The sequence below is a fragment of the Penicillium diatomitis genome, assembly GCF_028827545.1.
Source record: "Penicillium diatomitis strain IBT 30728 chromosome Unknown utg000005l_segment0_segment0, whole genome shotgun sequence".
In the NCBI taxonomy this organism is placed as follows: Eukaryota; Fungi; Ascomycota; class Eurotiomycetes; order Eurotiales; family Aspergillaceae; genus Penicillium; species Penicillium diatomitis.
Window position 1 is genome coordinate 40,460 of NW_026623177.1, and position 26,549 is coordinate 67,008.

Genomic DNA, 26,549 nt, shown 5'->3' on the forward strand with positions numbered 1-26,549 from the left:
AGCTCAAGTCCTCCTCGCTCCACTGTTATACACCCTCTTGATTGTGCCTGGTACTTGATTGAGGCAATGCCTGTAAACTTTCATTCTGTTGAGAACTGCATGTCCTTTTTCTCTTTCAGCTGTTAATTAAGGTCCAGTGTCCTATATTATTGGTATTATTGGCATGGAAATCATACGAGTCTTGATTTTTCTACCACGCAGTTATTGCATAATCTAGGCTACTAGTTGGGAGTTTCTCGCGTAAACTACGATACCTAATTTGATACGGTTGCCATAACCCATGAATATTTCCGACTTCTTCATCGACTTATCGTCATTATTGAGATTCAAGTGCCACGAAGGCTTCACGGGTTCACGGGGGTTCTTGTCTAACGTTCAGGTGTTAATTCTCGGGCGGGAATCGCCCAGTATTTGCCTCGTTCGCCGAGTCTCGGCTTGGGACTCTTGCAGTCACTACTCGTCTGAAATTAGAATAAGAAGTGAAGTCTTGGCCTCTTGTTACTTTATTCTCCTACCAGAGCCATAGAGAACAGATAGCAGATCAATCAACCATCAATTCCCGTTTCAAGGTAGAAATCACCATCGCCAAGAACTGTATTACCGTCTCCGCCTCATAGTAGCTCTCATTGTAGTACGCGGCCAACCTAACGCGATCATGCCAGGTGTAAAGAAAGATATCAATCGCAGGATTGAGAACCTCACATCCGATCTCAAATTCCAGCACCTCCACAAATGAATATTTGTGGTGAATCACGCTCTCAACAACACCAATACTGCTCAGCAAGGCATCGGCGCCGGAAGACGGCGCCGATTCAGAGAGAAACGGCATCATTTGCATGAGCAACCCATCGATCACGTTTGGAAGCCGCCGATCCCGCTGAATATTGGTATACTCAGCCTTGAAAGCGTTTACAGTAGACTCGAAACTGGATACTTTCACAGTTGGGAACCACCCCGTGCAGGAGAGTGAGCCCGGGGTTTTCAGGTTGTTTCTCTCGTCTTGGTATAGACTACGTCCATCCAGTACCAGGACGCCTGCATATATATCTGAGGAAGGGTTTATGTTGAACCGCTTGGTTGTGCAGGCGATTGCTGCATGGACAGCATGTGTGACCGTAAGCCCTCTCTGTTTGAGCCGGGAAAGTAAAGACTGCGTGTCGTGCTCCGAGAATGCTTGGAGAACGTGTCTTGTCCGCGCTGGGTGTCGTTTACGGCCATTTCCAGCAGCCGTCCTCGTGGGTAGAGCCATGGCAGGTAATGCAGACAAAAACTGTTCCAGGTCTGATGCAGCGCGGCGCATGTCATTTTCATCGACGGGCGGAAGACCAGCGGCTACGGAGAACGGAGGAGAGAGGTTGACAGCTTCATAGCTGGACTTAGTTTTGGTCGATTCGGTAGCAATCCGAAGCAACTCACTGGCGATCAGCATAAGTCCTTTGCCATCGGTGACTGTATGAGGAGCTTGTAAGATGATTCGGCTCGTAGACGGCAACGCCAGGAGCCTCGGTCGTTTGGGGGGATGCGCTGGTGATGGTAATGGACCAGCCGCCGTTCCAAAGGGGGCCACAATGAATGTTTCGGTAAACCAGTCGTCAATATCTTCCGGGGTAGGAACGACGTATCGCCAGATCCCAGCCTTGCGATCCAGCAAACTCGCAATGGAGGAATGCCGCTGACGCAAAATACCCCACGCCCGCCGTAATTCTGGCACAAACGCCGAGAACCCTTCTGGCACCTGTATCTGCAGTCCGACCGAAATTATGAAATGCTCCTTGCCGAATTCGTGGCCAGTTTGAGTAACCCTTGTCATCCAGCGCTCCATCGGGGTTGCTGTTCGCTGGTATACCCCCGGTTCCTTCTGGTGCCATTGACAATCCATTCTGACCGTTGGCCTGTTCCAGGGTGTAGCAGAGTGTGTCACAAGTCTCGGCATACCTGGCCATCTGTAGGATCCTGAATGCATTTATCCCTGCTACTAATTGAAAGCTTGTCGAGTGGTGGTGCCACCCTCTGTGCCCTCGTGGCAGAGGGATATCGGAGTACGGCGTCCGATAGGGGAAAGCCTAACCAGAACAGGCCCCCCCGCAACTATTCACTTGGTTAACCAAATAGTCCGAGAACTCTGTTTTAGCCGGGCATAAGGCTGGATTTCGGTGGCCTGGGTCAATTATGGGAGCAAATACTACCTTCACTATGGGGACAGGAGCTGATGTAAAATTGGACGCCGTCGGGGGGATGCAGTGTCTCGCCCACGAAAATGCTGCAAAATGATTCAAGAAAGGATATGAGTACTTTGTTATCCATTCGTGGGCTTTCAATGGTCATATATTCAAAAAGAGTCAGATTCACCGCCATGGTATCTTGATGTGTTCACATCTTGGAGCTTGAACTATCATCCGTCCAGCTCTCACCCTCATCATTTTCTGCTCTTCTCCAAGATATGATCGTTAACTCTAGCAAGGCCTACCCGCAAGCACCCGGCTCCGGTTATCGCTCCCCTCAGTATCAGTAGCCTACCTACGTAATCTTACTACCTTAGTGCTTCAACCTAACCACTCCAGTACGTAGACCACTGATATTGGTTTCCTTCCGCAGCTCGGGCTCTTTTGACGGTCTTTGACAGAATCTCCCCGTCGCTAATTTTGCATCCCTTTCACGCTCCAAGCAGACGCACGGGAAGAAAGCAAACGGCTCCTGGCGAGCACGACAGGATATAGTGTGGCTCAGACTGTTCGTATGGCATGTGATACTGCCGTTTCGCCGCATTCCATAGCCTAGCTAGAATCTCCTCTAGCCAGTTAATCTTATGCTCAGTCAATCTCATACTCATCCCTCTCACATATGGTGAAGCTGCATCTATTGTAGCTACCTCCTAACAGGGGCTCGGCTAAGGCCTGTATCGTTGAGCTTAATGAATAAATAATGTAAGACGGCAGTATCACATACCATACGAACAGCCCCTTTCGAGACATATAGGAAGGGTCAATCAGTTGGCAGATGAAAAAACATTCGGAAGAAATACGGCACGCTACGTCTGCTAGACGAGGGGATTCCGCTCACGAGAAGAGTAATTCAAAACCTTCCGGGGTTTTTTCCAAACTCTGTCACCCGGCGGGCTTAAGCTGGGGCGGTAAAACGTCCAGTCTGTCATCGGACTATGTGTATGGATGTTCGGCCGTGGGAAACTCCCGATCCTTTTGACTTGATCTAAAGGTGCAGATGCCGGGAATTTCAAGCTGGAATGGTTTGATTCCCTCACATATTGTGTGGTATACTTCACCGGCAACAGCATATTCTATATCCTGCTCAGACATGCTCTAAAGTAGACGAGGATAAGACATCATTGTGATCACTCCCCAGCTTCATGATTCTCGAACTGGTCCCCGTGACAAAGCGCGCTGCCTTCCTCCGCCATGATAGCGCACTTCTATCTTTTGCCTCGCTTTTGTGTTTTTAACACTCAACTAGTCACCCACATCCATACCTACCACCATCTACACTTCCTTCCGCAATATAATTTCCTGGTCCTATCGATAACAACGCTTAGTTTATGATGAGCTAAGTTCAAGCTCACCGCAATACCAATCGACGGAAATATTTTCCCTCATCAGGAACAGGAGTGATTTAGGTTGCCCAGTCTACGAAGGCCGGCTGGCATTGTCGAGTAAAGTAGAAATTCTGACGAGTTATCTCATGCATTGGGCCTTGCCCCGATCATGAAATACCGTGCGGTCCCCGTGAATCCGCTTATTCCGGGCCGGAGAGCGGTCGTGGTCGCGACTGGAGTGGAGAGAACAAACCTTTAATGTATCGTAATGATGCTGTTATTTAGAGGAGACATAATCTTGAGATGAAAGACTCTCAAGGATAAGATCGTTCTAATAGGCAGTTGTTCAATAGGGTACCCAGCTCACAGGCTTCTCGTTCGTTTCATATGCTTTTTATTGACTCCTGTTGTTTTGACTGCCCCTGGTGTTGATATTACCAACTGCCACAATATCATTCCTAGGTTTCTCACCGCGTTTGCTACTTACTTAGTATACGGAGAGTATATCATTAGCGTTGTTATCTTTGGTTTCGCGGTTGCAGAATAAATTTGGCGAAAATCCTAGGTATGGTTAGGCCACACGCACTCCGCACCATAGTTAGGCAGATTATACCGAATCGGATAATCCCAGCTTCTCTTTTCATCTCGCATTGGCTCGAGTCACATGAAAACTACGCGTGACTAGGGGCATCGGCTGGTGTAATGGGTATTCAAGCGACCAATTTGCCCCATTGTTTTATCGAGGTCGCTCTATCTTCCTCCTTACCCTACAGCCAACCTAGCAGAACAATAATCACTTCTTCGTCCCCGACCTATGGATATCCGGCTTCTCCCAGAAGCGGAACTCACCAACCTAGGCGGCTTTCCTATTTCTTGTAGAACGGCAATAGCTATTATTGAGAAATTACGTTCTTTGTGCGCCGATAATAATATCCAAGGATTTCAAAAGTCGATGTGCTCCGAGGTACTTGATGTGGCGGACCTCTATGAGGTGATAATGGAAGTAATTCAGTTAGACCGAGTCGAGTTTGTTTTAATATTTCTCTTCTATGGCTACGTAATTAAGCCTTCTTTTACTCGAATGGCAATATTATACAAGTCGACGTGCGTTCTCGGATATCTTCTCGAAGCTGGGTGGAACATAAATGAGCCAGTTGATGTTTTAATACCTCCTGTACGTTAGTATATTGGTCCCGCTACCGGAAAGGATAATCTAATAACAAGAGGTATATTTTTTTTTAGTTTCGCGGTAAAAGACGCCGAGATGACTACTTGGTTTCTGGAATATGGTGCGAACCCGAATACGCGATGCGAGGTGGACTGCACACCGTTGTCCTATCGTATCATCGGACTACTGCTAGACCGTGGAGGGGATATTGGGAGAGGACAACTTCTTCAGTATGCCGTTTGTCGAGATAAGAAGCTTAAAGATGTAATTTCCTTGCTCGTCGAAAGAGGTGCCCCTTTGAACGCGACAATGTGGCAGGATGGCCTGACATTGATCCGATTCTTTCCTATGAGCCTGGGGACTGCGTTGCACGTGGCAACAGAGCAGAGAAAGACGAATGCAATCCGCCTTCTTATTTTTCTCGGAGCAGACACTGAGGTTAAGGACGCGAGCGGTGACAGTGCGTTAGGATTGGCATAAAAATGGAATCAAGCAGAGGTAGCGCGGCTGTTGAGGGACTTGGGAGCTCGTTCCCAGAAACGTTTTCAAATATGGAGATAGGGACGAATTGAGGCAAATGCCAGCACTGAAATCTTCTTTCAAATACGTCCATGTACTTTGAGTAATCGTAGATGTCCTCCTCATCGAATTATGCCTATCGTTGATTTGACATAAGGTCCACGTAAATGTCAACAGAGAGAAGTGGAGGGACCAACTATCCAGATTCCGGAGCCAAAGTGATTTGAAATTCAAGGACAAGGACTATAAGAAGAATCGAGGTGGTGTGTTTATAGAGCACCTATAAGATTGCTTTTAAACGGAAGGGAAACGCTGGGGTGACCTTATATACATCTCGAGTGTTGAATCTTCCAATGTGCACAGTAAATTGGGGATGTTGAATGTTTTGTGTTGGTTGGCTGATAGGCTGTTGATCTTTCCCGCAAAAGAAAACAGGATTGATCCGCCGGAATTATGCGAAATAGACCAGGCGCCATTCTCGGTGAATCTTTCGGCGGCTGGAACTCAGGAGTATAATACCCTCAGCCTTCATCATCATAGCGTTACCAGCCCCAACGGACGGACATACATTAACCAGACCTTTTGCGCTGTCGTGACAACCAAGCATCAACGTCATAAGATCTTTGAAGTCTGCTCCGCTAATCGTCGTTCCACTGACTCCACCACCAACGCCTCCAGGGCCATTGATGTTCTGTAGATTTCCGATAGCCAGTCCGCAGTTTCCAGACTGGTACATAACAGATACGGAGGAGAGGGGTCCCGTGTGTACGACCTTAACAGCATTCATAGGGTCTAGCACCAGACATCAATAAGGGACATTTTCATGTGTTACAGAACGACCAGGTCTTACTATCACGTACCCATTACATTAGCTTTGACATCAATCTGGTCAAGAACGGCTTAACAGTCACTGACATTCGCGTCAGATTGAGAGTCGCAACCACAGCTAAAGAGCCACGATTTGCGCTTCTCGACTACAGCTTCTGTACAGAGAGAGGCAAGACTCAGGGCGGAAACAATAGCAGGAGTGAAATACATTTTTGACGATTATTGCCTTAAGGATATTAGAATCGTGTGCGTGAGATATTGAAGAAGTCAGAGTGATTGTCGGAATCGTAGTCTTGGTTGTCGGGGTCAAGTTGATGCTCTCCAAAGGGTGTCTCGATAATGGGAACTTTGGCAGCTTCTATATTCAGAATGGATAGAAGGTTCTATGATCTTGGTCTGGTTTCAGGATGACGATTTGTCATTCAGAATAGAGAAGTGTGACGTATAATACCGATCACCAATTCACCATAGCCTCTGACTTATTCAAAGGATTTGATGCTGATGAGATACGGCTTGTAGGGGCAGCAGTATCGATGTGTGAGAGGGATGAGGAGTGAGATTGCTATGGGGGAGAGATTCTACTTAAGCTATGGACTGTGGTGAGCGGCAGAATCACATGTCATACAAACAGATGCCGTATGTTTGGTGTTGAGAGCGATGATGTCATGTTGGATGATCACACGAATTTCACGACAGACTGGGCAATATGACATCTTCACGACCCTGTAGGGCTTTGGGGAGGTATAGGTCTCCTGTGGGTGAATTGGTTGCGTAGAGACACCATTGGCGGAAAGGAAGTAACCAACCCCCCTTGTGCTACCTAGGTAGACATCAGCGTCATAAGCGTTCGCTTACTGGATGTCAACCGTCAACTCGGGGCTTATTCAACAGATTGACATTCAGTGCTCACGACCACACCTTACATTTTGACAGCGTCTCTGCTTTTACAAGCATCGTGATTCGCGATGCAGACAGGCATCAAGATATTCTCCACGTGGCTCAAATTGTGGAGGAATTGTTTGGATGATTCTGCCGTCTCACCACCGACTCACAAACCTGCACATTAGATAGCCTCTCTTCCTTCTCATTCCTCTACACCAATCAAGTTGTGTTTTCACCTTCCTTTTCCCTTCCTGTAGGTCAACATCTACAAATAGGAATGGCCAAACCGGGGCGGCCCCCGAGATCAGCACCATATGCCCCGGATCAGAATAGCCCCCAAGGGGGGGATGGCCCCGAAGATTAGCACGGCCCCCAGCATTAGAACAGCCCTCATGGGCACAACAAGCGCGACAATGTTTTCAACAATGATTTATAGAGCTCAGAGGCCCATTTTCTAGGACGTTCATTTGTCGCCCCGATTTCAGCAAATCATACGATGGAGAGAGACAAGCACGGAGACAAGCATGTCAGTAATTATATCTTGTGCCATTGGAGGTTAGGCGACAGGGCAAGTTGTGTCGTCTTTGTTGAAGTACGAAGTAGTTCACTTGCTCTCCTAGCCGTCTTTCTCGTTCAAGCTTTGACAAGCACAGACGCAGGAATCTCCTATCGGTAAGCCCTGTAATTTATGTCAAGCTCCATCAGTCGAGATTCACTCTATATCATATCCAGTTACATTGTAAGTCGCCCCCGAGAGGTCAATGGTCTCTATATCATTATCAAACAAAGCTCTACTGGGTTTCTTGTCAGAACATTGACTTTCCAGGGTCGGGAGAGACAATTTCGTTCAGGGCTCAAGAGGGACGCTTTTTGGTCTCGTGTCGGGTGACCCTCTGCGCACATTTTGTGAGTTTCAGAATATACCACGCCCAGGAGACTCTATATTAGGTAGTTTTGTAGCCTCTACTAGTAGTCGAGTGAAGTATTGATGACTCCGGTTCCCGGACCAAGAGACTTTGGATGCATACCTCCTATACTTACCTAACCATGCAAGGTCCCCCGAATAACACCAGTTCTCAGACCCGTTACCAAGGGCTAGAGGAGATTTCATGGGATTTGGCGGACCTTATGTTGGCAAGTCTACAACCAGACAGACGGTTCATGACTCTGGTTCGCCGCTAAAGTGGAATTGAAGCGGGGGTTGAACAGGTAGACAAACTTCAAGCATACCCTCGAGCGATCTCAATATCAGTCTATCTCACGGAAATGGTGTTTCATATACCGCACGGCAATCCATTCGGACATGAAATGTATACTTCCAGCGACTGAATTAGAATTAAAGCACAAAAATGGCAGATTTGAGCCGATTTGGCTATGGCTATACTGAGCTATTTGTTAGCGAACCACTAAGCGACCTTACACACTTTGTGACATTCATTGATAATGAAATTGATTTCACTCAATTCTGTCACAAGGAACCTGAGAGTTTAAATCTCGTTTTCGTGAAATCGATAGCAGACAGATGACAAGATTAAATAGAAAGATACGGTGATAGAGATGTTTTGTACTTTCAAAACTTCCGATACTGAATGGAAAGTGGACGATTTACCAGAAATCTTGTACAAGATTCATTAGCTTTAAGAAGGCCAGTGGAGACTTGAGTGCTGGTCACGGGGCAGGATATCTAGGTAGAACGATACGGAGAGAATCCTGAGATGGCTGAAAAGCGAAATGTCAGGTTCCCATTTTAAACTTCCGATGCAACAAGACGTGGTTACTATCGGCCTCAGCCTACGGCCTTGGAGTATTGATCCTATATTTCAAAGCTTCCCCCGTGTCTTATGGCAGAATGGCTCTGTTAAGACCGTGCTTTGATCACTAGACACGAGACGAATTGTGACTTGAATTCAATGGATGGATGTGCCTTCTTGATTGTTTTTGGCCAGCGGAGCTCAGCGCATTTACACCCAAATTATAATGTCGTATGAATTCCACACTCAACACGAAGCTTCGTGACTCATCAATCACTTTGATTGATGGGTTCCAGTTGGGATACCAGTAGATAGGTGGAACTGCAGGTTGCGTGAGACGGGAGGAATGAAGGTAAGATGCACAAGTTGCTACGGAGGAGAGGTTGTATTATGACTATTGAGTATGGACTGCGGTGAGCGGCAGGATCACCTACAGTATCATACTAACACTGGTAATGGGAACTACCCCAGACACTGTGATGGCGACCAACGGCCTGGCGGGGTTTACCGCTCATGTCTCTTATACGCTGATGCCCGGGCTCCGTGAATGTAGTCCACTTAAATTTGCTGCTATGTCATAGGTATCTCCGTGTCGAATTTGGTACGAGCAAATACATCCGTGGCACTCAGACTTCGGCGTGAGTGACTCGATGAGGTGGAGTATCTGCTTGTCAGAAATGGGAGACGTGGCGGATGTCCGAGCACGCTTGAAACACAACGAAACATTTTCTCAACTAGGTAGGTGATAGGGAGCTCCGCATGTAGCTGGAAGAATTTTTATCAAGCCATCCTGGTAGCTACACCCTTGACGTTCATTGTATGTGACCCTTCGTGCTTCAACAATGACATGCGACCCCACCCCGTCCGTGTGTCCCGTCTATTTTGCGTGGCCATACCGGCTACTTCGGTCTCTATTCAGACGGAACCAAAATATCTATCTGCTACGGTCATGTCTGACCCATAATCTTAGAGGGAGCTCTACGTTTTTATGGGGTATGTTGGCTGTGAAGAACCTTGTCTCACACATTGAAGGCATGTAATCCATCAGGTGGAAAACCTCAATCTGAAACCGAGTGGGATATTGATTTTTCCCCTTTACGGATTAGTCATACCCACTGTGTTTCACGATTGAAACCGCTGCTGGTATCCATCTCGATGCGGGGCCCGTCGAGGATATCAGGTTGCAGGGCTATACATGTACCTATCTATTGACGTACTGATTGCTCAGTTCTTGCTAAGCAACTGGAACTGTAGACTCCTCGGCCGGGTGCCACGTTTTCCCTCGGAGATCACAGACTTGACTCTGACAAAGCGAAGGCATGGAAGCTTCATTTCCTTAAATACCGGTCCAGCTCTCACGGGAAAGTTGTTAAGCTAGTCGATATTCCAGTAATCGTTCATGATGCTCAGTATCAACAGCACTATTGCCTTCGCTCTGGCATTTCTTGAGCTCTGCAGTGCTCAGACAGCCATTGGCTTTGGGCCATACTTCTCTTTGGGCCCTGTTTCTACCTCGTCTTGGATCCGGGAGTCCACCACAACGTTAGTCTTACCAGCGATTCCATCGCCCCGAGCGGATCGCCTTGCTCTGTGGCCCGGTATGGGTACCGATGGTGGAGACCTTATTCAGGCACTTGCAGTGTCCTTTGCCGATCCAAATGCGTTCGTTATTCCTTTCCGCAATAATGGCTTACTCTTACTATCATTTTGATGACGCTGTGAATCCCAATAGAAATTGCGCTGCACGAGTTGGGCAATGGTGCACTTGGGCAAGCACACTGAAGGGCGAGTTCCAGGAATGACCCAATCTCAATATACCACTCCATCTAACATAATCGCAGGCTCACAACTAGGAGGAAAGCAAGTTCCAGCAAACCCTGGTGATCACTTGACGATGCATTGTATGTATAGTATTGGTGATCAGGCACAAAGCGACGATATTAGACCATGCTAAAACGCTTCGGACAGACAAGTACAATGATCTCACCGGCAATTACGACCAAACTGTCGCCATCAACGGCGTTGTCGTTTCTACCCTCTCCACCAGTACGTCAAACCTCTACCAATTTTTTGATATCCTGGAATTAACACAAATCAACAGATGACGGGCATGCTCAGGGTTGGGGTACAGCCGTCGAGTGTCAGGAAAAGGCCTGTAAGAGCAATGTGCCAGCTCATCGTAAGCAATGACACTCCAAAAGGACTGACTTGAGTTATTTGTTATATGGCTAACTGGCAGGTATTTCCATTAGGCTACCTGGCCACTACGATCATATTGGATTCCGCGGATCCAGCCTTTGGTAAAACGCTCGCTATCAACGAAGCCACTTCAAGCGGTCTGACAACAAAGGATGGTGGTAAGACTTGGGCTGTGTCTACCATTGACATTGGCTCCCACACTTTCAACCTCTGAAGGCTACTGGGGCCAAAATTGCGTCGTGACGCTCACGGTCATAATGCGGCATTCACTCGCGTCTCCCTTCAAAGCGAGACTGCTGCGGGGGTTTTACGCGTATTCAATCGCATGAGAGTCTTGGTCATGGGCTGTACAGCCGTTACCATAGGAGATTGAACATCTAGAACACCCCTTCTTTCGTGTCTTCGTGAATAGGTCCTCACCTACTGCGGAAATGTCTTAAACATTGAAATATGAAATATAATGGAAGATTCTCTCTATCCCTCGCCCCATACAGAACACAATGCATCAAAAGTTAAGGGGTGCGAACACGTAATCTCGGGCAGAGCAAGAGCACTGATATCAAGTATTTACCTACGTGAGGGGTGCAGACGTAAAATGGATGCGCATAGAATTAGATACAGTTTGACATAGCTTCCGCCTAAGAGGTCTGGAGAGGCCTCAACATGTAGGCCATCTACACAGGATTCTCAGGCACTGAGCCCGAAAGGCTCCGAAACCAGAGTGTACGAGGACAGATTCAACCTCCTGAAATCAGGCAGGGGCAACCATACCCGCTTCCTGCCGCTTACCACGCAGTTGTTGAATGTCCACCAGTGGAGGGAGCTCCACGTTGCGGCGGAGAATATACTTATTAACCCAGTAGAATGGCTCGCGCATCCCGCGAGCGATTTGTTTGCGCGTTGGAACACTGAAGACCGCGTCGAGTTCCTCCAGTGTAAGCTCCTTTGTCTCGGGGAAAATTAGAAGCGCTAAAACAAGTCAATGTCAATAGTCACGAAAAATGGAGGGCGGGAGGTTAGCCTACTTAGTAGCCACAGTACCGCACACCATGCGGCATACCAGCCAAACGCCCCCTGAGGCTGGAACGCCTTGACGAGAGCGGGCCATGTAAATGAGAGAATAAAGTTGAACGCCCAGAGTACGGCGGTTGCGGACGCCATACCGACATCTCGCACCTGATGTTCATCAGTCAGGAGAGAGTATCGTAAAGAAAAGAGGGGGAGACCGACCTGGATTGGGAATGACTCTGCAGAGTATGAAAATGGTACCGGGCCCATGCCCGGAGAATAGAACACTTCATAGAGATACATGCCTGTTGTGATCATAGCAGTTCGCGACGTCGTGTTCTCAGGCAAGAAGAATGACATGCCTGTCCATAGCAGGGTGATGCACAGGAACGGGAATGTCACCAGGAGTAGGAAACGTCTTCCGAATGTGTCGATTGTAAAGAATGCCGGTAAGGCGAAGACCCAGTTCAAGATGCCTGTTCCCATTGAAAATAGAAGGGCTTGCGGATGCGAGTATCCGCTTTGCACAAAGATAGTGGTTGAGTAGTACGCAATGACCTGGAAATCGACGGCGTAAGAGTATTGTCACATAGCCTTCTAGACTGAGCAGTCCCCGTGTGCAACTTACATTGACCCCACAAAATTGCTGTCCAAACATGATCATCCACGTTGCCATAGTGGCTCGGCGGTTTCGAGGAACAGTGAACAGCTCGGCCAGCTTTGTGAAGAAGTTCTTTCCTCTGTTGACTTTTCGTTCCATCTCAACTCCCACGTAGGTGTAGAATAGGTCTCGACATGCCTCGAGCTCAGTGTTGCGGATGCGGCGAAACGATCGATATGCTTTGTCGACTTTGTGATTCTCGACCAGCCAGCGTGGAGATTCCGGACAGAAGAACACCTGTGCCATGACAAAGAGGGGTGGCACACAACTGGAGCCAAGCATGACCCGCCAGCCGACGTCTGGGCCTAGGGAATAAAACGCGACACCCATGATGTTGCCAAGCATAATGCCAAATGCGGTCCACACTTGCCTGCGGTGGAAGCGTGGATTAGTTTTCCAGGATCTCTACTAACGCGATCATCGAGTTATGAACTTACCACTGCATGACCAGGGCACCTCGGATAGGTGCCGGCGCGCACTCGGCAGCGTAGACTGGGATGGTGCTAGATTTGGCGCCAATTCCCAAGCCGAGTACAAATCGAGCAGCAAACAGTTGAGGCCAGGAGTAGGTGAATGCCTCCCAAATGGAGGCCCAGGCGGCGAAAAAGCAAGAGATGAAGATTGTACCCCGGCGAGCAAAATAGTAGTTCAGGGGTTCATTGAGCCAGCAGCCCAGGACTGCGCAGGCCAGATATGGAGCACCTACGACCAACCCTTCAATCCAGGTGGCATTACTCAGCTTGCTGATGCCGAGCTGATCTGGATAGAAGGCCACTGCGCCGTTGTTGACCGACTCGTCCATGCCCTGGGTTGCCGCTCCCATCGCACACATCACTGTGAGCCAGTAAAGCATCCATGGTTGGTTCCATTTGTGAGCTTTCTCATGCTCCAAGATGGCAATTTCCTCGTCCGACAGCTCCTCGATCTCGTGAAATGACAGAGGGGACTGTGCGACCAATGCACCCTTTCGCATCATCTCGACTTTATCCATTAAGCCGTAGTCATGACAGAACTTGTCGACATCTTTGAAGAGTCTGGCCTTGGGGATACCTGCGAGGGGATTCTCAAACTTCCCACTGACTGTCTGACTCTCGTCAAAGTCGAAGATGCCTCGAGCTGATTCTTCGCGTCGGGTGTTTTCAGCCCATTCTGAATTTGCCTTCTCGTCAGAGACAGGGTTTCTTTTGCCGACTCCATCACCAGTGGATTCTTCGTGAAAGTCTTGATGTTTTTCATTCTCCATATTGGTTAATTCCGCTCGTTTGCGATGGCGATCATACACTCAATGATAAAGGCCTAACAATGAGACGAACCAGAAGTGAAAAACTTGAAATCTCGGGAGCGCGTACAAAGTATTTGAGCTTCTTACCTCGCTAGGGGACGACAGCGCGGAAGACTGACCCTAGCAGCTGAACGATGACGTGAGAGCCGGCCTTGGTTCAGCGGCCCAGGATGTTCATGAAATGGGTCAGTCAGACTCTCATCGTGCAGCTTTGACCTGTTCGCCTACATCTACTGATCCGAAGTTCTGGTGTCAGCTGCAAATCATTGGGGCATTTGTAGTTAGTTTGATTCCACGTTCAGCGCTTGATTGGAATCGACCTCGCACTAGAGACTGGTGGAGATTGTAAGATTGATATCCAAGCGCTGTTGGTTGGCGTCATGGATCCACTGCATCGGACCTTTAAGCTTTGCTGGTGACTGCGCCCAACCCCAAGCCACCCGCGTTCGGCTGCATGATGCCGGGCAATGACCTCCATGGGCGTGGACAGCCCAGGGCAAATTCGAATGATTGCCGTTCTTTGGCGGTGGGCCTGTTCGGCTCCATGACTCGATGTCCACAATCGGGGTGCGTGCTGTGCAGTGGACTGGACTCTCACGCTGGCAGCTGCCTGCTGAGAGGACCAAAGACACTGTGACAATGGTCATACCGGTCAGCATCATCGTAAGATGACTCAGGTGGATCTGGACTGGTGGCGACCCATCGAAACGCGGAGACCAATTGCGTAGAGCCTCTTTGAAAGTCTGCACCCCCACAAACGACCTTTTCCCCGGAATGAGAAAATGGTCGAGAGATGAGAAATCTGGGGAGTGGGTGTGGACGAGAGCGGAGGATGGACCCTGTGCGGGGAACTTGATTTTCGACGGGGCCTAGCGCGCCCGGTCTGACAACGACGTAATCGATTGGGGACCTCATCTGCACGATGAAGACATCGGCTTCACCTGAAGCTATGTAATTGGTATTGACAATCAGTCATCATACGGCAAAGATCCAGGCGAGTGGACCACTGAAGCTCCGTAGCGTCACCTATACCGGGTAACTGTCCTCATTTGGTGGGTTGACAGCCGATACATCATTTTCGCTTTGCCAGTCCCGACATTTCCAGGCTCTCGAGGCTCTCTCACAATGGATTTGGAAATATGGAACGACGAACATGGTAGGTAGGTCCTGATCTGTGCTATATCATCCATCTCACATGTGGTGAAATGAAGGGCGGGGAGAGTTGAATTGCATTACTAGTACCCAGTATTCATGTAGACGGTGATTCATCATCTGGTATTAGTAACTCCTACCAGGTGATTCCGTGAAATTCATGGATGTTTTTCATCGCGTCTCTGGTGAATGCTTTTGTTTCTGTTGGTGGTTATTTCCTTTCTACTGGACCGGGAGACCTCATGAGATCTTTGTCCACATCAGGCTGGCAGTGTGGTAAGCGCACGAGAAGTCAATCGGTGAATATTGCGTAGTGAGAGGCTAAAGTTAGCCACCTGCAGCCAGGCACTAAAATGAATGATTTCCGTGTCTTTACTCCCACACCACTACAGTCCAATGCGGATCGTACTTCCGTCGCGTCTCTCTTCATCGGGCTCTTTCTTCTGTACGCCTGTTTTTCACTCAGTCATGGCTGCCGCACCAACGCGAACTAGGTAGGTCTGGCAGTCCTAGACGTCAATCGGAGACTCTTCCTTAATGTCACTTTCAAGTCTTGATTTCCGTCAAATCTACTACACTCTAGTCATTTCAAGTAAGCTCCTTAGCATCACCAAGACTTGTTGTCTGCCTGCGACGTCGCCAAGTAGAGTAGGCGCATTACGTGGTATTCGGTAATCGGGAGAGTCTGTATTTCTCGGCAATCAAGAGGACCTGACGGGTATCGAATGCGGTCAAATTTATGTACAACCATAAACGTGAAAATTCGAGAGGCCGTGAAGCGTGCCGTTGGAGAATGAGTAGGAGAAGCCCTGTCGTTGCTGTCCACAGTAAATTCCCCAAGAATTCCGGCGGATCGAGATCTTCGGGGGATGGCTACCAAATTGGTAGACTGGGCTAAGATAAACAAAGCTCCTCATCTCCATCTACACCCCAGGGCAGGAAGTCACGAAAGCGATCTGTGTCTCCGTCACGAAGACAGTGGTCGTGTGAGTGGACATCTCCGGGGCTGCGGCTGTTACATACACAGTCGCGGTGACAGTACGCGTGGCCTCGACAGGGACAACAGTCGTGGAGACCAAGATGGTCTCCGTAGTGATGGTGGTCTTTCTCTGAGGTAGTGGGCAGTACTTGGAATGCCCCGGGCAGCGGGTAACAGTGGCCAAACGCGTCGAGAAGATGCTCGACGTGGACTCTGTTGATGGCGCTTGATCACTCTGAGTGGACTTCGCGGGACAAGTTGTGGTGTATGCGACGACAGTTTCAGTCGTGATGGAAGTGGTGCGGGACTGGACAGGGCAATGGGGCTGGGCAGTTGGACAAGAAGTGATGGTGGAGACACGCGTAGAGAGGATGATGGAAGTAGTAAGTGAGACGACAGGGGATGTCCGCTGGCTGGTACTGACAATGAACGAGGACGCGGGGGTTGGACGCAAGACAAATGGTGTAGAGGGGGTCTTTATTGGCGTTTTCTCACTCATCACAGTGAAAGATGACCTGGTCATGAATGAAGAGGGCTGAGCACTCGATGAGTTGATCACAATCGTACCGCTCGCCGGTAGTGCTGATTGTGGGGTCGAGACAGAAATCTTCACAGGTGCCGATGACGAAGACAAACCGACGCTAGGAGTCAAAACAGGGGGGGTGGCTGGCTTGCTGGGCATAATGGAGCTTTGAGTGCCACTGGAACTTGCGAAGCTGCTGGGAACTGCAGAGTTGCTGGGAACTGCAGAGCTGCTAGGAACTGCAGTGCTGCTGGACAGAGCTGGAGGAGATATCACATTTGTCGACGAAGCGACTGGAGTGGATACCGCAGTTAAAGACACCGAAGTTGGCGAGACGGTCGGTGTTGAGACCGGACAAGATTCAATTTCCCCCATCGATAACTGGAAGTTGTCGACGCTCATTAAGACCATGCTGTCCGCACATGCGAAGTCGAAGTAAACCAACTGCGATGTGGCCTTGGGCTTGAATGATATGGTATAAGTAGACCAGTCGGGATCGGTGCCGTGCGCTGACGGGAGGACAGTCGTCCTCTGGGGTACAGGCCAGAAACCCCAGCCGTCGAGACCCAGGCCGAGGTAACAGTTATACTGGGGGAGGGCCGGGGCTGGGCCGGTGAGCTCGAACTTATAAGAGACCGTCATCGTGTAGGTGGAGGTCAGATCGAACCCGGTGACCGGCTGCATCAGGTAAGACCAGATGTTCGTCGGCTGCACCCGACTGCAGACCAAAATCAGCCTCTGTTTATTCCCCAAAGTTCAGCGGACGCGGAGATGGTACTCACTAGAAATAGTCTCCATCTTCTGCACCCCCTCGTAAAACCTCGCCAGTCAATGGGACGTTGCGGGCAGACATCTGCGTCCAGCTCGACATATCTCCAGTCTCAAACGAGGGATTCTGGAAGCCATTGATGACAGAGCGAGTGCAACCATTGCTGTCCGCTGTTCCATCGCTGGACTGCGCGACGACCTGATGCGGCAGTGCGGCCACAAGAAGCCATGTGGCCGCGAGCGACTTCACGAGCGACGCCATGGAGACAAATGACCGATGAAACGAGTGAAATCGTCAAACCCCTAATGGCAGCGGTAAAGATCTAGCTCGAAGTCCAAAGGAGTGTATGGGGCTGAGAACCGTCAACGAAAGTCGTAACGCTCCTCGCTTGATCAGACGACAATGGCATCTACTTAAGTCAAAGCTGTCTGTAGCCGGTTCTTGGTCGCACTTGCGTTTGGGAGCTCGTCAACCATGACCTCGCATACAGATCTATCGTTTCCGCCGTCTAATAGATTGTGGGGCTGGGCGCACCGCCACATGTCGTTCCTGGCGAGGATGACCGGTCATTGGCGGCTTCGCCATAGATGGCGCGCGGGCGGTCCACAAGAGGTTCACGACGACGGTGACTCGTGCCGAGGTGGTGTCCAGGTTGGCTGGAAATTTTGTCTCGCGTGGGTAGCAAAGTCAGCCGCGGAAGGTGGTGACCTCAAATTTTAATCTTCGGCAGCCTTGTCATGCAAGTGAGGCTATTGCAGCGACGCAGATGTCCGAGCTGGAACTGTCAAGAAAAAGCTCGACGCTCTGGGTGGGTCCAGGCTTGGACTCTTACAACGCCCAAGCTTCCCAAAGACCCGAGATCTCAATTAGCAGATGGCGACAAGGCGCGAAGAAAGCGACGAGGAAGGTGGGAAAAAGTCATTTCTTTCAAGCGACAGCTCCCACTCCTATCTCTGCGCGGTTGCCGGGTGTCGGTTTTGATGAATGGCGTGGTGTTTCCGCTCGCCCCTTTCTTCCATGTGGTAGTATGTTTTAGGTTGCAGGTTGCACATTCTCGATTTCCAGCGGGCATTCGGTACCTGCTCGGGTGGACGGTGGACCTCAGGGCCGGGTTTAGCTAATCGTGTTGACCGCTTCCGTTCCAGTGGAAGAGAACTGAAAGTACTAGGGGTACCTTACTTTAGCACCTGGCAGTCATGGGGCAAGTCGTTGGTACCTGGTGGTATGTAAGTTACTCAGTAGAACTACTCTGTACCTTAGTACTTGATCACCAGAAGGAGCGCGAATACTTAGGACCTCAAGATCCTCTGTTGAACTTCTGTTGAGGTTTAATCAGATCAGACGGTTCTTCCCGATTAGTTCACATCTATTGCTAGAATGCCTCTGAGGAAGATCAACCTTGCTGCTTCTACCAATGAATCAAATCCAACCACAATAACGGGCTCGCGGGACATTAAACGTTGCGGAATCACCATCGAGGTATCATCAAATATAGGTAGTAATCAGTTTGTCACCCTGTGCTCGTATCCATATCACCTCGACGGTGGGAAAAGAACCTTGGTGCCTTCCGCGGACACTTACTTCGCCTCGAACTCGACATTCTCAACTTTCTCAATGGGAGTCTCTGAGCCAATCAGACCAAGGTCCGTGTAGATGTGCAGAAGACGGTTTCGGTCCTCGATCGCATTGCCAGCTTCATCACCAAACACCTCGTCCATCTCTTCCAGAGTCAGGTTCTTGGTCTCGGGGACGGCAAAGTAGATAAAGGCCGCCCCAATAAAGCACATCGCCCCGAAGAAGATGAAGGTTCCATAGCCCATCTTCTCCACCATCTTCGGAGTCGCCAGGGCAATCTAAAAGCGGTCAGTGAGTGGTCAAGTGGCTGTGTTTGTTATGTACAGCTGTCGGCGACGCTACACTTACTGCGAAGTTGTTCAGCCAATTTGATGAGGCGCCAATCGACACTGCTTTTGCTCGCACTCCCAATGGGAAGACCTCGGCCACCAAGACCCACGCACCGGGCTAGCAGTGGTTTAATCAATTAGTTTCATTTTCACGACGAGGATTTCCACTGTCACACTTACTCCCCACGAGTAACCGAAATTCATCTGGTAAAGCCAGACAAAGACGACGGCCACCCACCCGGCAGCCGCGTGCTGCTTCCAGCTCGTATTGTACGCGCCGTCCAGCCCCGCCACAACGAGGTGGCACACTCCCATACCGATGGCGCCGGTGATGAGAACAGGCTTTCGACCCAGTTGGTCGATGTAGAGGACAGCTGGGATGGTGGCAAGGAAGAGCAAAATGCCGCCAACTCCACCAGCGAGCAGAGAAGTGGTGTTGCTGCTGATGCCCAGGTCCTTGAAAATGAACTAGAGGCAGAAAAGACGTCAATGAGTCGTCCAAGTGGGAGACGAAATCTTTCGGGAAAGGAAATTACTGACCGCTGCGTAATATAAAATAGCATTGATACCACTCCCTTATTGACAACCAGGGGCGTTAGTGAATCAAAAGATCATATCGCTCTGGACTCACAGCACCGGGGCGCTACTCACACTGCTGGAAGACCATGATAAACACTGCGACCATGACACGTTTGAGGAGAGATCGGTTGGTGAGAAGGCTGAGGTATTCGTGGTAACCGAGCTTGATTTTATTCATCCGCCCTGGGGTGTGATATTGCGGGAATTTGGCCAGAGAGGTCTCCTTCTCGAATCGATCTTGTGCCTTGACTTCGAGGTACTCAAGTTGCACGAGCTCGGAACTACTGGGTAGCCCACGAAGTCTCGCAATCACTGCAAGACACTCGTCTTCACGTCCCTGGACCATGAGCCAGCGGGGACTTTAAGCGCATGTAAGCAGGGGATCATCTTTCGTCGTCATGAGAGGGCATGCTGACCTTGGGGGCATGAAAAGAATTCCCACAGCCAGAATGATAGCAGGCGCGATTTGAAGACAGATGGGAATCAGCCAGGCTGCATTGCTCTGTGTGGAGCCGGTGCCGCCAATGTAGTTGGTCCCGTAGCCTCAAAGTCTGTTAGTTCATCATGGGCCACGGACTGTGAGTCGGTGGGATGTCACACATACCGATCCAATACGAAATCAGAATGCCAAAGCAAATCGCCAGCTGTTGAAGGGAAACTAGGGATCCGCGAAGCTCTGCAGGTGCTAATTCCGCATTGTACCTGATCGAAAGAAGAGCGCAAGTTCGGTCATGGTCAGTAAGGGTACACCGCAGTAAAGGATCTTGGAAGCACCACTCACAAAGGAACGATCATAGACAGAACACCAACACCGATACCAGTGACAAACCTCCCAGCGAAGATATAGTCAACGTTCTTCGCGCAAGCTTGGACAATCACGCCAACGAGGAAGACGAAGACTCCGGAGACAGTCGCTTGCTGGCGTCCCAGAGTGTCGGCCATGACTCCGTTCACCAGCACTCCGATCCAGGCTCCTAGTTCTAGAATGCTAAACAGTCGGCCGTCAGTACGGAAGGAAGCCCTGCCAGAAGGGTAGTTGATGTGAGTGCAACGTACGCCGTGACAAGTCCTCTGGTCGTCGTATCGGAGATAGATTCCGGGTGTACCGTGTTGGAGAAAGAGGACATGTTCAGGATCTGGCCAAACATTCCTTGATTGTCTGTATCACGTATCAGTCGGTCCACCGGAGAAGTCTAGTTGTCTTGTCAGACGGCGACATTGCCAGATCCCAGAACTCACATCCATAGACGAAGCCACCGAGGGATGCAAAGACGGCGATTGCTAGAGTTCGAAGATTGGAGACCAGGCCCTTGACACCGGCCGGCCCAGCGAGCTGAGCGCGTCGCTGCGAGAGGGCTTGATGACTCGCCGCCGCAACCATTTTATTGATCTTGAATAGCTGACAACAGCTTCTAGGCAACTTCGAAAGGTAAAATCTTCGAGCGAGAGGATTCACATGTCACATAAAATCAGGGGGCGACCCAAGGCCTTTTAATTACCACGATATCTTCTCCAACACTCCCCAACACCTTCGAGCCGGTCTCCTGGACATCGGTAGCGTGTGATGAGAGACGACAGCTGAGCTGAGTGGTTAGAACTGGGCATGGTCAGCGCTCTATAGGCTAAATCGGACTGCGATGGGTGGCAGCGGGTCATTTCATGGCTCGGCAGCCTAAGCTTACGATCTAAAACAGTCTAATTTGGTCGATCGCCGACGTTCATTGGTGAGATACTATTAAGGGACTTCAGTCAAGGTTCGCAGTTGTGGAGAAGAGACCCTCCCGCTCATAGATCCTCGCACTGTCGGGGCCCTCGCAGCCGTTTCGGAGCAGGATCAGAAGTGTTCAAGATGGGGACGGATTCCCTCACTGCGTTGCCGAGTTCGTATCTGGACCCAGTGTTCTCGGTCTTCTCAATCAAATGCAGTTGGAGAATGTGAGGCTTGCGAGTCATGAATCGAATCAATCACCATGGTACTCCACACCGGATGGCGAGTCTTGATTTTATGTGGCGCCGCGAGTGTGAGTTTCACAAGCTTTCTAGAACGCGGCGATAAGCAACGCAAGGGAATCAGTCTTCTTTACCCTGGTAGACGGTTGGAAACTCTCTGGACTCTTCCATAACCCCCCTCTTGGAGGCGTCTGGGAATTCACCTGTCTTCATGGCGTCGTTGGGAGGACCATCCATTGGTGGGTGGCTCCTCTCCCTGCGTCCTTCGGCAGTCGACTTTCCTCCTGCGGGCATTCATCCGTCTTTCGTCCAGGACCCCGTGACTTTCTCCAGACATTCATCGGTCGTGAATGGGGCACTACATTCTGATCATGCATTAGGCCTCGAGACTCGTCTCAGATTCAAGGTTCCTGTGATGTGTTGCATCGAAGGCCATTCCGCTACGGCTCGCTATAACGAAGAAACAGGTGGGTTTCATTCCAGACATGAAGGCAGCAGGAGTGAGTATGATACTGATACATAGTCTTCGAGAGGGCCTTCCCAGCAATGGTCCACAATGATGTGTGATGGCCTTAACAAAACTATCCCCAGACAAATCCAAGATTAATGTCACTGGTGCAGGTGCAGGTGCAGGTGAATGACCACGACTGTCATTCAACTTGCTCAGTCTTTCCTCGAGCCAAAGAGGTAAAATCGCGACGGAGCCGGACACAGTCTCAGTCGGGAAAGTGTGGCTTCAAGCTTGGTTCTCGATTCGAACACATTGATAACGAACTTCGGACCCCAGACTCCAGACCCTCAGACGGGACCCATTCTGACTTATCCCATTCGAGCCAATTCCCCCGTTGCAGGCGATGCGGCTAATATGCCTGTCAGCTGGGGACAAACCCTCCTCTAGTGGGAACTCCAGAAAGAGGACAGCCGTCAATGATGATCATTCATTAACTACCTAATGTTATTGTCGCCTGTTGACCTTTCACTTGTACCAACATTCATGTCAAGCGAATTCACTGCCTTACACCAACTCACAGACCGCGTCCCGGCTAAATGTGAGAGCCTGGACAATTGTGTACAACTATCTACAGATCCGCCAACAGGAGCAGGCTGACCAAGATTCCGCCCATTGGACAAGATTCGTCGACCTAGCCTGCAAAGCGCACGAGTAAGTTCAGGTCGGCTGAATCTTCCGTGGTTTGTCGGCCGCTCGTGATTCAGTTTCCTTTGCAGGTGGAAGCGTGGCGCTGGAACGCCAATCCGGGAATGGTCTTGTGTGAGCCAGCATAGACTACTTGCCGCTATTGCGCATTCCAATACCCATTCGGGTTAAGAAACACAGTCGAGTGTCGACTGGTCGAGATGATATTTTCGCTCCAAGGACGGACAAGGAAGCATGGATGAAATACTACTACTACTACTACTACTACTACTACTAATACTACCACCACTACTCCTCAAAGTAGACTGTAGACTTGGATAGTAGTACTGTAGGTACTGGCAGCTGCAAAGTACTTCGTTCCATTCCTGCGTAGATCAATTTGTTCGGGCGTCAAACGTTTGGAGCGGTCTGGCCCCATGCAGCCCGAGGTCGGTCACGGGACGAGACCCTTTTGGGGAAATGCCTCGCTCGGCCGTCCCGTCCCACTGGCGGAAGAACCTCATCAGTCAGGGAGTGTTCTGCATCAATCATGCCCCCGCAGCCTCATGGGGATCTGGACGGGCTGTGTGGTTAGACATCTCACCTATGTGCCCCCTGGTCGCTCGATAGTGAAGGGTATGTCGAAGAGAGGGCTCCATCCACGGGAGGGTATAATCGCCTTCGAGACGCTGCATGAGCTCAAAGCCACACTTCTGCAAGACCCTGGTGGAAGCCAAATTCTCAGTGTCGCAGAAGGCATCGAGCATGTCAAACTGTGGCTTTGACTGCCAAAAGATCCCCAGAAAGGCCTGAAGGGCTTCCGTGGCGAAGCCAAACCCCCATGCGGCCCGATGGAAGATGAAACCCACTTCGGGCGTGGGCTCTGATTTCCACGTTCCCACCCAGCCCAAGAAACCGCGTCGGAGCCCTCCGTGGAGTTCGAGCCAACCTGGGGGAACCTCGACGGCTGATCCAGGTCGGACCGAAGCAGCACAGCATAATTCTCCCCGACCGGGTTCACGTCAAGCAACAGTTCCGACATCCATTCCTCACTGGCTTCAACGGTCTCACAGGGACCATGAGTGCTCCATCGTGTTGCGAATGGGTCCGACCAGATGGCATGATAGCCAGGGACATGACTCTTATCTAGTCGGACCAATTCCAGTCGAGAGGTCTGCATGATGACAGGGTTTACGTTGGCAATGGCGCTGGAACGTCGACTGCTTTGTGCCCTTTCAGTGCGACGTTTTCTATGGACGAGTACACTTCTACGGTCAAGTTCAATTTATATACTTTGCTGTCGGCTGGGTAATACCTTAGGTTTGCGTTCAATTGCAGTTGAGTCAGCCAGAGCTCGAGGATTTAAAACAGACTCCGCCGGCCGGCCTCGCCGCCATCCGACCAGCACGGTCGGGGACCCGAAGGGAAAAAGATTTTCCTCACTCTCAGCCGGTTCCCGAACTTCAAGTTATGAAAATTACAGCGGAAATGTCAACTAGGATCACGGAGGACTCACTCATCCCCAACGAATATTAAATGTAAGCTATCTGACGCGCTCGCCTTCACGACTGGAAAATCCCCGACTTGAATATGTGAAACGCGCAGAACCAAAACCGCAGAACCAAAACCGCAGTTCCAGTGCCACTGGGATGCGCTAATTTGAAATTCAAAAGATGTCTCTCTTCCCACCGGTCCCTGATCAAGATCAGCTGCGATGCTGGGAGGCTCCGTACCGTATCAATGCTGATGAACGGCGGTTGCGCCTTCCTTCTCAGCGGCATGCGTTCCAGCCTTGGCTGGGAAATCGCCCATTTTACCACCCTGAACGTTACCTGCTTCAAGCTGGCGAACCTGGCGATATCGCACCTGAGTTTTCCAGGGCTTCAATCCAGGGGTAGTGAACATGCTGTCCACCTCCTCTAGAGTCTTGCCAGCCGTCTCGGGGAACGCGAAGAAAACATGAACGGTCATGGCAAATAGGAAGACACCAAAGACAAGATAGGTCTTCCATTTGATATTCTCAAAAGCTGGAGGCACAAAGTAAGACAGCGCAAAGTTGAAGATCCAGTTCGATGCCGTCGAAACAGCAACGGCCTTTCCACGCAATCGCAGCGGGAACAGCTCAGGGGGGTAAATCCAACTGACTGGGCCCCAGGTGGGAGCGAAGCTGGCCACGAAGAGATAGGTGCAAGCAATCACACCTTTGGCCGCCGATGGGGCTTGGCTCAGGTCCCAGGACTGTTCGGGGGTGTTGTTGAGACCACCAGGAGGTGCAGGCTTGCCGTAGCTTGCCATGATTCCGGCGTTGGCGAACATGAAAGTCATCATCAGCGTGGAGCCCACCAGAAGCGGAACTCGTCTCCCCCAGCGATCAATGAAGAGCAGTGCAAAGATCGTCATCACAACATTAATCACGTACTGAATCGATGACGCGACAAGGTTTGCATTTCCTGAAAGACCTGCCATGCCAAAGACGTACGTGATGTACAGCATCATGACGTTCATGCCGGTGAGCTGGGACCAGATCTGGGTGAACATGCCGATATGTGTGCGATAGATCATGTTGCCTCGGAAGAGATCCACGTATGAGGCGTCTGCATTGGCGCGCTCAAACTCGACCATTTCCCGAATCTCCGACAGCTCCGTCTGAACGAATATTGCGGACTTGTCGCCTTTTGCATGGACGAGAGCGAGAACCTCATGAGCTTCCTCCCAGCGGTCGTGCTTTGCCAGCCATCGTGGACTCTCCGGGAGCAAGAAGAACATGCCAAATAGAATCACGGCCGGAACCATCTGCAGACCCCATGGTAGTCGCCACGCCGCGTTACCTTCGAGGAAGCTGCTTCCGTAGGAAATGTAGAACATGATCATGATGCCCCATGTGATGGCCCATTGCTGTGCACCCACCACCTGCCCACGTCGACTGGGCTGAGCGAGCTCGGCAACATACACAGGGACCTGCGCACTCAGAATGCCAACAGAGAGTCCATTGATGAAGCGACCGACGACTAACTGGCCAATGCTGAAGGAGGAACAGACGATCGCACTGCCAATACACCAAATGATAGAGCCGGTCTGGATCGACAGTCGGCGGCCAAGCCAATCGGTCAGTACACCGGAAATCAGTGCTCCCACAAACGAGCCTCCAGGCATCGCAGCAGAGATGCCTCCCTGGGTGCTGGAGGTCGGACCGCCACATGAACCATCGCTGCCAGTGCCGGTTTGATTAAAGAAACACTTGTATTGCTGTGTGCCGAGACTAGCGGGTGATGAGACACCAAGGTTAGCAACTTTCTGTCAACGTCGCAGAAGGCCAGCCATCATCGTGTGCACTCACATTGCTGACATGGAGGCAATATCAAACCCGAAGAGAGCGCCGCCTATGACGGCCACTGTCGTGATAACATAGATGTTTCCGATCACGTAGCCCATGATGAAGTCGGGAAAGTAACTACAACACCCAAGGCCACCGAAATGGATGGGAAAGAAGTAACGGAAGCGTGTACAAGATGTAAAAACCGACAACCGCCGTTAGGGTAGATTCCAAATGGAGGAGGGAAATGCCGCCTGCGTGAAGGAGCGCTGGGTAGCAAACACGCTACCTGATATACTTGGGATCTTTGCTGGGCAGCGCCCTGGAAGATGACCAATTTCTCCACGCGCTTAGACCCGTCCATGGGCACAGCAACACTGATGAGATGATAGACGGCCGA

At 50.4% G+C, this 26,549-nt stretch overlaps 8 protein-coding genes across 8 annotated transcripts; 1 reads left to right on the forward strand and 7 right to left on the reverse strand.

Annotated features, from left to right (window-relative positions):
- Positions 1 to 541: 541 nt before the first annotated feature.
- Positions 542 to 1,879, reverse strand: N7539_004690 (uncharacterized protein; the record flags this gene model as incomplete). The annotated part of the gene is made up of 1 exon (XM_056934292.1): positions 542 to 1,879. The coding sequence occupies one exon, from the start codon at positions 1,877 to 1,879 to the stop codon at positions 542 to 544; it is 1,338 nt and encodes a 445-aa protein (XP_056789486.1).
- A 3,806-nt stretch (positions 1,880 to 5,685) lies between these two features.
- N7539_004691 (uncharacterized protein) lies at positions 5,686 to 6,272 on the reverse strand (the record flags this gene model as incomplete). Its single annotated transcript, XM_056934293.1, has 2 exons — positions 5,686 to 6,026; positions 6,146 to 6,272. 2 exons carry the CDS (start codon positions 6,270 to 6,272, stop codon positions 5,686 to 5,688), a joined length of 468 nt encoding a protein of 155 aa, XP_056789487.1.
- Positions 6,273 to 10,097: 3,825 nt separating this feature from the next.
- N7539_004692 (uncharacterized protein) lies at positions 10,098 to 11,108 on the forward strand (the record flags this gene model as incomplete). Its single annotated transcript, XM_056934294.1, has 5 exons — positions 10,098 to 10,293; positions 10,537 to 10,596; positions 10,664 to 10,741; positions 10,797 to 10,874; positions 10,948 to 11,108. The coding sequence occupies 5 exons, from the start codon at positions 10,098 to 10,100 to the stop codon at positions 11,106 to 11,108; spliced, it is 573 nt and encodes a 190-aa protein (XP_056789488.1).
- A 537-nt stretch (positions 11,109 to 11,645) lies between these two features.
- Positions 11,646 to 13,806, reverse strand: N7539_004693 (sugar porter family MFS transporter; the record flags this gene model as incomplete). Its single annotated transcript, XM_056934295.1, has 5 exons — positions 11,646 to 11,863; positions 11,920 to 12,070; positions 12,125 to 12,460; positions 12,531 to 12,933; positions 13,001 to 13,806. The coding sequence occupies 5 exons, from the start codon at positions 13,804 to 13,806 to the stop codon at positions 11,646 to 11,648; spliced, it is 1,914 nt and encodes a 637-aa protein (XP_056789489.1).
- Positions 13,807 to 15,920: 2,114 nt separating this feature from the next.
- N7539_004694 (uncharacterized protein) lies at positions 15,921 to 17,529 on the reverse strand (the record flags this gene model as incomplete). Its single annotated transcript, XM_056934296.1, has 2 exons — positions 15,921 to 17,217; positions 17,282 to 17,529. The coding sequence occupies 2 exons, from the start codon at positions 17,527 to 17,529 to the stop codon at positions 15,921 to 15,923; spliced, it is 1,545 nt and encodes a 514-aa protein (XP_056789490.1).
- Positions 17,530 to 18,845: 1,316 nt separating this feature from the next.
- Positions 18,846 to 21,132, reverse strand: N7539_004695 (uncharacterized protein; the record flags this gene model as incomplete). Its single annotated transcript, XM_056934297.1, has 10 exons — positions 18,846 to 19,121; positions 19,192 to 19,290; positions 19,353 to 19,640; positions 19,713 to 19,747; positions 19,824 to 20,110; positions 20,168 to 20,294; positions 20,356 to 20,453; positions 20,533 to 20,739; positions 20,808 to 20,910; positions 20,991 to 21,132. The coding sequence occupies 10 exons, from the start codon at positions 21,130 to 21,132 to the stop codon at positions 18,846 to 18,848; spliced, it is 1,662 nt and encodes a 553-aa protein (XP_056789491.1).
- Positions 21,133 to 23,384: 2,252 nt separating this feature from the next.
- On the reverse strand, positions 23,385 to 24,016 carry N7539_004696 (GNAT family N-acetyltransferase; the record flags this gene model as incomplete). Its single annotated transcript, XM_056934298.1, has 2 exons — positions 23,385 to 23,803; positions 23,890 to 24,016. 2 exons carry the CDS (start codon positions 24,014 to 24,016, stop codon positions 23,385 to 23,387), a joined length of 546 nt encoding a protein of 181 aa, XP_056789492.1.
- A 557-nt stretch (positions 24,017 to 24,573) lies between these two features.
- On the reverse strand, positions 24,574 to 26,268 carry N7539_004697 (sugar porter family MFS transporter; the record flags this gene model as incomplete). Its single annotated transcript, XM_056934299.1, has 2 exons — positions 24,574 to 26,095; positions 26,174 to 26,268. 2 exons carry the CDS (start codon positions 26,266 to 26,268, stop codon positions 24,574 to 24,576), a joined length of 1,617 nt encoding a protein of 538 aa, XP_056789493.1.
- Positions 26,269 to 26,549: the final 281 nt, after the last annotated feature.